Source organism: Daucus carota, chromosome 9 (assembly GCF_001625215.2).
Source record: "Daucus carota subsp. sativus chromosome 9, DH1 v3.0, whole genome shotgun sequence".
Classification (NCBI taxonomy): Eukaryota; Viridiplantae; Streptophyta; class Magnoliopsida; order Apiales; family Apiaceae; genus Daucus; species Daucus carota.
Genome location: NC_030389.2, coordinates 33,196,854 through 33,206,438, shown reverse-complemented (window position 1 = coordinate 33,206,438; position 9,585 = coordinate 33,196,854). Strand labels below are relative to the sequence as shown.

The following is a 9,585-nucleotide window of genomic DNA, read 5'->3' as shown; positions in this document are numbered from 1 at the left end:
GAAGAAAATATACCCAAGTGTATCTGGTATACTCATCAACAATGACAAGAGCATATTTCTTCCTTGCAATGGATGGTGCATTAACTGGTCCAAATAGATCAACATGTAGAAGATGATATGGTTTCTTTATTGAGAATTCAGTCTTACTTTTGAAGGATGTCTTTCTCTGCTTGGCCTTTTGACATGAATCACATAATCCATCAGATGTGAGTAGTGATTCAGGGAGTCCTCTCACAAGCTTTTTCTTTATAAGCTCATTTATAGAGTTGAAATTCAGATGTGAGAGCTTCTTATGCCACTTCCAACTTTCTTCTGCAGAGATCCTTGTAGACAAGCAGATTGCTTTTCCTTCAGAGTTTGTAGGCAAGTGGATTTCATAAATATTCCCATGTCTGTGAGCAATCACTGCCACTTTGCCTGTTGACTTGCTTACTATCTCACTGTGTTCTTCATAGAAATCAACATGATATCCTCTGTCACAGATTTGGCTGACAGAGAGTAAATTGTGTTTTAGCCCTTGAACAAGAGCTACATTTGATATGATGACATTTCCAAGATTGATGTTGTCATATCCCAGAGTCCTTCCTATGTTGCCATCTCCATAAGAAACACTTGGGCCAGCCTTCTCCACAAACTCTGACAGCAGGGCCTTATTTCCAGTCATGTGTCCTGAACATCCACTGTCTAAGACTAGAATATTCTTCCTGTTGCCCTGCAATCACAAAGACCACTAATTGTTAGTTTTAAGGACCCAGACTTGCTTGGATCCTTTGGCCTTATTAAGTTTGTTAGCTTTTGCAGCGGTATTATTATCAGAGTTTGAGCTAACAGACTTTGCAACAGAGTTTGTACTAGAAACAGATTTTGTACTTGTAGAGCTTTTATTAAACTTCTTCAAAGAAGGTTTCAATTGATAATAATCATAATACAAACTATGATATTCTTTGAAAGTATAAATAGAATGCCATAAACTACCACAATGAAAACATGGATCTTGTGGTTTATATCTAATACTACTTTTTCTAACTCCAGACTTTGTAGGTAAAGAGTTAATGTCCTTGTTCTTCCTGCAAAAATTAGCAAGATGATTAGTATTACCACAGTTATGGCATGTCTTCCTAGGTGCATTTGGAACAGGCATGTAGTTATTACTCTTGTCTATTCCAATCTTGCCATTTCTGTTTTTCCTAGGCTCCTTGTTTTTGTCATCAGACTTTACTTCTTTAAGCTTGTGTTTAAGCTGTTTCTGAGTCATCAGTCCTATGTTAACCTGTTTGGGCTTATCAGATTTTAAATTTTTGTTAATCTCTGATTTTGGTCTACTCTGTTTAGACTTAGAGGATTCAACAACAAATTTGACAGGTTTAACCTTAGGTTTTTGAGTTTTAACAAACTCTGTTTTTGATGACTCAGCTACAGAGTTATCAGTGTAACCTAGTCCTTTCTTCCAGTTTCCACTACCTAAGATATCCTGAGTAGTTTTGCCTGAATTAGTCCATGTTTTAATAATTTCCCTTTCCTTAGCAAGTTCTGATTGAAGAGATGCATACCTCTTTAATAATTCATCTTTGATAATGACAGCATCATCTCTTTCTTTCTGAACCTCCAACATCTGAACTAATTCTTTTTCAAGATAATCATTCCTTTTCTTTACACTTAGAGTTTCAGATTTTAATCTTTCATTTTCTAAAGTCTGATCTCTAAAGCTGGTATGCAAAGTTTTAAGAAACAATCTTAACTCAGTTATATCTTCAGTATCAAAGGCAAGAGTAGAATGAGGTACCTTAGCAGGAGATTCAGAGTTGTTGTCAGTGTTTGCCATCAGAGCATAATTGACTTCTTCTTCTGAATCAGATGTATCTGTCCAGTTTCCTTTCTTGGTGACAAAGGCTTTTTCTTTTTCCTTCTTGGCTTTCTTGCATTCAGATGCAAAGTGTCCCTTTTCACCACAGTTGAAACAGGTATACTTGTCAGCTTTTCCAGCTTTTCCTTCTTTGCCCTCATTCTTCTTAAAGTTCTTCTTGTCATAAACTCTGTCAGAGTTTCTGTCTTTCCTTGAAAAACTTTTGCCTTTGTTGAACTTTTTGTAGGCCAACTTCTTGAAGCTTTTCACCATCAATGCTGCTAACTGCATCATCTCATCATCACTTTCTTCAGAGTCTGAGGGAACATCAGAGTTTGAGTCATCAGAGTTTGATGACTCAATGTCAGACTTTGTGACATGAGCTTTTCCTTTGCTCTTAGCAGCTTCCTCTTGAACTTTCAGAGCAACAGACTTTGATTTTCCTCCATGACGTTTGCTCCTTTGCTCCATTTCAAGTTCATGAGTCTTCAGTCTTCCATAAACATCATCAAGAGACATTTCTCCAAGATCAAGATTGTCTCTTATTGTGGTGACTTTCAAATCCCATTTTTCAGGAAGAGCCAGAAGGAATTTGAGATTTGAGTCTTCAAGATCATATTCCTTGTCCACCAGAGATAAGTCATTCAGCAGTTTGACAAATCTGTCATACAGATCTGTCAGAGACTCACCAGATTTTGAGTCAAAGTGCTCATACTCCTGTGTAAGGATTGTTTTTCTGTTTTTCTTAATGGCCTGAGTTCCTTGACATCTGGTTTCCAGAGCATCCCAGATTTGTTTAGCAGTTTTGCACCCAATTACCCTATTAGACATTGCATTGTCAAGAGCACTGTGCAAAAGATGTTTCACCTTTGAGTCTTTACTAATTGACAGGATGTCTTCAGGAGTATAATCTTTCTTTTCTTTTGGAACCATCTTCTGAGGTTCATCAGCAAGCCCAACAGAGAGCTTGGTGGGCATATGTGGTCCATCAAAGATCCTGTCAAGATATTCTGGATCAACAGAGTCTAAGAATATTATCATTCTCTCTTTCCAGACTGGATATTCAGATGCCTTAAGGACTGGAACTCTAAAGGATGAAGCTTGTGATTTTTCAGACATGATTGTGTTTAAGATCTCACTGTAGTAATCTTAACAGAGCTGGCTCTGATACCACTTGTTAGGTCCTATAAATTCACTATATAATCTGATATAGTGATCACAATCTGTAACACAGTAAGACAATATAAGAGATTGAAAGCAGTAAACTCTTATATTCACAAAGCTTGAATGGTTACAAAAACTCTCTCAGTGATTTATAATGTATCACTAAGAGCTGCTAGGGTTCTGTAAAATATACTCGATAACTCAACTCATAAAGAGTAACCCTAATCTGTGTTTATATAGACACAGTTACAAAATCAATCTCTGATTTGATATCCTATAAATCTGCTATGAATTCTATCAATCAAAGATTGCTCCAGTTTTCTGTTTAGTTTCCATAGTCAGTAAATCACTCCTCCGCTTCTATCCTTCCTTGAAGTATATCCGCTTCTGAGCTCTTTCCACGTGTAAACTCTGACGAATCTTGACTATGTAAACTCTGGTCAGACTTTATCAAACTCTGTCAGACTTTATCAAACTCTGTCAGACTTTACTAAACTCTGATCAGCTTCCAGATTAAACTCTGATGATTCCTGTTCTAAAACAGACTTTAAGAATATTAGTAATCATCAATTATATCTAACATATTATTTTTTTATTTAACAGTTATTACTATTGTCAAAAAACTTCTATATTTGACAAGATTTTGTATTATAACAATTATCTCACTAATAAAAATATATTATCAACAAAATTATTTATTTTAATTTTTTAAAACTCAAATAATTTAATATACAGAACAACTTTATAAATCTTTTAGCATGCTTCAGAGTTCAAATAAATAAAGAGTTCATATTGATATTAATATAAGATCCTATCAATAGAATAATAATGTCAATGAAATTATTCATTTTAATTTCTAAAATTAAGACAATTCAATTTACGAAATAAATTTGTAAAATTTCTATCATATTTCAGAATTAAAATAAACAAGATTCAATATTGATACTAAAGTACCAAAAAACTTGGTCATATATTTTTTTAATAATAATTATTATTATCATTCAGTGTTTTTCAGAAGATTGCAATAAAGATGTAAGGCGGTGGTAACACCCCACCGACTTAACAAATAGAAACTCAAAGAAAATGAAGGATCATTGTCCATATTGCAACATATAATAAAAGAACCGAAACTCTAGACATACATCAAATATTCGTTTTAATTTTTAAAACTCATACAATTTAATTTACGAAACAAATCTGTAAAATTTCTATCATATTTCAGTATTAAAATAAACAAGATTCAATATTGATACCAGAGTACCAAAAAATTTGATCGTATATTTTTTAATGATAATAATTATTATTATTCAGCGTTTTTCAGAAGATTGTGATAAAAACGAATAAGGCGGTGGTAACGCTGACTTGACAAATGGAAACTCAAAAAAAATTGAAGTCATTGTCCATATTACAACATATAATAAAAGAATCGAAACTCTAGATATACGTCAAAATATTTGATATCAAATTATTTTAAAAAAGTTAATTAATATGTCAAACTACAATAGTTTATCAAACAACTACAACAACGGTTAGATTAAAAAAAACTCCAACTAAAATTATATAATGTTGCCTATTAAATGAATAAAAAAATTGTGACTTAAAATTTTGAATTTCTTATCAAGATTAAAAACGCTACAAACGAACTTATATGTGTTGATTTTGAATATTATTTTCACAATTAAAAATCATCAAACAACATAGTAATTTTACTAAAATAAAGCATACTGTTATAGTTAAGTTCCATAAAGTCCGCATTTAAGCCGCAGTAAGTACCAGTCATAATCTTTTAGTTTAATCATAAATAATATCTTTAATTATTCAAATTTATATATAATTTACCATCTTTACGTAGTTTTACATATATAATTATAAATTAATCATTAACATTTTTCTACATTAACAATCATTAAGATCATTATTCGACTTATGAGTTATATTTTAGAATATATATAGTGTTTAGTGATTTATAAAATAATTGTTTTATCTTTTGATTCCAACGATTATATTGTGAAACATAACCTGCAAATTGTCGGATCTTTACAAATATTGTAGAGTAAAAAAATTAAAATTGAAACTAGTAGATTATTTTTAAATAATTTTGGATTCCAATACACTTATTTTGTGGACTCCATAGAACAGGGGCGCATATCGTTATGAAATAAATTTAAAATATGATCAAATTTTAATATATAGAAAGTCTTATATTAAATAACAATAATTTAAATATGTATAATAAAAGTATGATAATATAATTAAAAAAAATAATATTCTTCCAATAAATAACAAATTTTAAATTTTTAAAATTTTATTTAAACTCGTGCCACGGGTTATCAACTGGTACTAAATAAAATATATAAACCAAAATTTTAATATCCAGTACAGCTCTAAACAGGGTACTCGCTCTCTGGTATCTGTCTCAGCACCAAAATAATTCTCCAACTGACTGTGTTATTTATTTTCTTTCAACATCCGGTATACGAAACTTCAAGTTGGTTCAGAGCAATCGATTAACAGACAACAATATAAGCACTCGAAAACCACTACTAAAATTAATCCAAGATTACATAAACATCCTAATTCTTCTTTTAATGTCCATAATGTAGCAACTTATATCTGCAGCAGAACACAAAATGTACTAGTATAAGTATATCTGAGGCCAAAAGATTTCTCAATGAACAAACTTCAAGGGCCTCATCATCACATTGTCTTCATGGTCCAGTATCTGCATTATTACACACGAGAATCTTATCAAACCTTGTCACATAGAATTGTCCATGGTCCTTGATTAATCAAAAACCCATTGTTGCTTGATATTAAAATATTGCCTTAAAATTACAATGCAATAGTAGTAAGAAAATACAGGGATAAGATCAGATGATCACGGGAGCAAGTTCAATTATTAATGAGCCTGACTTCGTAGCTTTTTCGCACTCAGGCTGCCCATTAGTCAGACAAGAGGACGACATATATGAAAGCTTTTGAGATTCAGATTCAGCTACAACAGTAGCTTAGGGGCCATTTCTCGTTCCAGTTATACTCAAGTTTCGACTTGTTATTTGTTAAGTTACGAGATCAAATATCAAAAACAACTCATTTGTGAAGAAACAGATTAAATTTCTTCATAATACTTATGCATTCGACACGACCTCTTAGAAAATGTCATAACCAGACTCCTACTCGGGCATAAAAATAGAAATTAAGAGCGAAAAAAAGATCGGAAACTTACGTGGCAATGGTAGACATAACCGGGCTCTGCAGTTGCATCGAAAGGATACGATTCATTTGTATGCACATAAGAAAATTTCACCACAATCTTTGTAACAACTCCTGGTGTCATCTTATACACATTCTTCCACCCTCTCTCGTGAGCCACCACAGCTAATTTCTTTCCACGTGCATACTTGCTTATCTGGCACTTGATCGCGTCGTTCACTTTCGTCATACAATCTCTGAATTGTTCCACATCTAACAGCTCCGTCTGCTCCAAAACCTTAAACAAACCTATGTGAATATGTAATGGATGATTATCCTCTGTCAGATTGATGACATACCATATCTCCGTGGACCCTACTTTAGGTTTTTCGGTTGTAGGTTCTTCGAAAGATTTGTTGTTCAGGTTCAAATGAGTTGGCTCATCAATCGGGCTGGCGTACTCGTACATGGCAATGTATCGTGTCCGTGAAGCAGAGGATAGTTTCGGCATTGGATAGTTGATCAAATGGTTAGGAATAGTACTCGTGTCGTTTTCCTGACGTGTTTTGATAGTAAATTTCATGACCTTGCTGTTGATTTCGTTGACAGGGTCGCCAGATGGGAAAGGATATGCTGCGTCATTAGATAAAATGGTTGAATCAGATGTCGATTTGGAAAAGTCAATCACCACATCAGCAATTTCGGATGGAGCCAGAAGTAACTTATTCACCACAACTGGACGTTCATTGTATACCGAGTCAGATGCCACATGGATGAACTTGAGGCCGTTGGTGAAGAAAAATCTGAAAAATCTCGCGTTGCTTGCATTGATGATGCGAAATCTGTATTTTCTCCTCTTTACAGTCATGTGAGGCCATGCTTTGCCATTGACAATGATAGCGTCGCCAAAATATTCAGGCTGCCATTGCGGATGTATGGTTGGGTTATTGCCTGTTGGATTCATGTACAGTGAGCCATCTGTCCGAAAACTACGATCAAATATAATCAATGGTCGATCATATTCCAATCCGCTTGGTAAATTAAGTGGCGCCTCGACTTTGTGATCACGAATAATATATGATCCGATTAAGCCAGCTAGAAGATTGACTCTGGTTAAGCCCATTGCGTGATCATGGTACCATAAATTCCCCGGTTGTTGATTATTGTGATAGTGATATTTTTTCTTAGTCCAAGCTGGGCCGCGAGCTTTGAATCCAGATGTGAACCATGAGTAGGCATGTCCATCGCTCTCTGGCTCATCAATGCCACCGTGGAGGTGGACTACTGTTGGGATACCCTTGTTGGAAGGTGACATGGCAGTCGGAATAGTGGGGTCCCACGGAAGTATGTGCTTCGAAGGGAGGTGATTTTGCCAGGTCACATATGTGTCGACACCGTGTAGGGTCTCGATTGTGGGACCAGGGACGGTGGCTGTGCTCTTGGACTCGCCATAAGCAAACACAGTAGTTGCTGGCAAGTCTCTGTGAAATTTCTGCAACCAAAAAGCAAAAATTATCAGAATCATATCGTCAGAAGACTTATTCTCAAGAGTTGATTGTGTAACAAAGTTGACTATGAAATACTCCTAAGACAATTGTTAGTCTTCTAGATTTTTTCTCGATGTGAAATTTGGGATGACACGCTAAATAAGTTCTTATTTACACCATGGAACTTTATAATCTCACGTTCAAGTTACTTAGTAACAAACTCAGGCCAACATAACATATTCATGTCACAACTACGATAAATAATCAGGCTAATATGTCTTACAAATTAACATTTGTTCCGATAAATCTCGAATAAGCGAAAATCAAATTTAGGACCTCACAAGTCATTTTCGAAGGAAAACTCTGTACTAAAAAAGATGAATGATTGAAAAGATTCTTTCGGTGGAGTAAACCTGGATGCTTTTCATCTTACAGCTATAATGAATTGATTCCATATTCATAACAATTGTTTTGCCAACACAAATAAGGTACAATTTTCGTTCATAAAGGACTCGCAGATACGCAACTACTCCCACTAAAGTGGATGCAAAGCGAAAAAGAGTGGAGATAGACAATAGGTTATCCATGCTTTAATTTAACGGATTTTCTAATTAAAATTCGATAGAGGGAAAATTGGAACAAGTTAACCCTTTTTCTTTTTTATTTTCATTCTAATAACTATTTTTTTTAGTTAGATAATTGATTTTTATTGATTTTAACTCGTTAATAATGATAGTTGTACTATAATCCAAAAATCTTCGTCAATTAAAATCTTAAAAAGTAGAAAGACCCTTAATCTGATACTCAATTTTGATTGGCTTACAAGCATTTGGTGATTTTTCCCAAGTGATATGAGATATCCACGCCAAGAAGAAAAACTCAATTATCACAAAATTTCGTCGATGTCGAGTTCGAAGTTCGCTAAATTAAGTGAGTATTTAAATTTTTGTAATGAACGGAAAGTGATAGTTAGTAACGAGAAGAAAGGAGATGAGGCGAGACTAACCCATTTCTTGCTGAACATGCCAATCTTGAGGGACTTGGGAACGGAAACGCCATTGACAACATCGAAGCCAGAGATTCTGGGCATATCTGGAAGCTCGTCCACGAACAATTCTAGAGCTGAGGGGCTTAGTAAACTTGCTTCTTTGGCTGCCAATGTAAAAGCTGAAGAAATCACAATAGCTAGTACTAGTAACATCTCATGTCTCAACACTATCTCTACCATCTTCATTTTGCTAATTTGGCTGCTGAGGAAATGGCTGCTGCATGTACAGAGAGAGAGTCAGAGAGTGGGGTGTGGGGGAGAGTGAGAGAGAGAGAGAGAGGAAGAGAGAGTGAGTTTACTTGTGTAAATCTCTCTAGTATATATATAAGGAAAGACAAGGCTCGTGCTAATGGGATAGAGACCGCATAGTACTCTTGCTAGTTGCTTCAACCAGCGGCTAAAGGTGATTGATTAATTCGGAAATGTTTGAAATAGAGTAATATATGTTGAATTTGAAAGAGATTTTGTTTCACTGATATTAATTATATACAAAATTTAAATAATATATATTATTTTAATTTTAATATGCTAATAGGTGAGGTGTGGTATTTTACCCGTTACCACATATCTCTTTGATTGGTCAAATATAACTCACATCAACAAGTTGATATATAGTGTAATATGTGATGAGAGTCAATAAAATTTTACATATTATTTATAATTTTTATCTTTTAAATAAGATTTGATTTATTGAATTTTAATTAAGGAATTGGAGGGTCGGAAATGCTCTTCATGCTCGAGAAAAAATTGTTTTTTATAATACATGATATAATAAAGGGTATATAATATTTGAGTGAAAAGAAAATATGATTTACTATATATTTGTTTAGTATAACAAAGATAATAATAAT

At 34.0% G+C, this 9,585-nt stretch overlaps 1 protein-coding gene across 1 annotated transcript; it reads right to left on the bottom strand.

Annotated features, from left to right (window-relative positions):
* Positions 1 to 5,334: 5,334 nt before the first annotated feature.
* Positions 5,335 to 9,104, bottom strand: LOC108202974 (multicopper oxidase LPR1). The gene is made up of 3 exons (XM_017371650.2): positions 8,693 to 9,104; positions 6,234 to 7,691; positions 5,335 to 5,729 (listed from the first exon to the last, which is right to left on the bottom strand). Exons 1-3 carry the CDS (start codon positions 8,918 to 8,920, stop codon positions 5,676 to 5,678), a joined length of 1,740 nt encoding a protein of 579 aa, XP_017227139.1. The 5' UTR covers positions 8,921 to 9,104; the 3' UTR covers positions 5,335 to 5,675.
* Between the last annotated feature and the right edge of the window lie 481 nt (positions 9,105 to 9,585).

Bases quoted from the DNA above. Each gene is read 5' to 3' on its own strand.
- LOC108202974 (XM_017371650.2), bottom strand. From the start codon at position 8,920: ATGAAGATGGTAGAGATAGTGTTGAGACATGAGATGTTACTAGTACTA. The intron at 7,692-8,692 runs GTTAGTCTCGCC...TTTTGGTTGCAG, and splicing joins GCATGTTCAGCAAGAAATGG to AAATTTCACAGAGACTTGCC. The intron at 5,730-6,233 runs GTAAGTTTCCGA...GTAATAATGCAG, and splicing joins GTTATGTCTACCATTGCCAC to ATACTGGACCATGAAGACAA.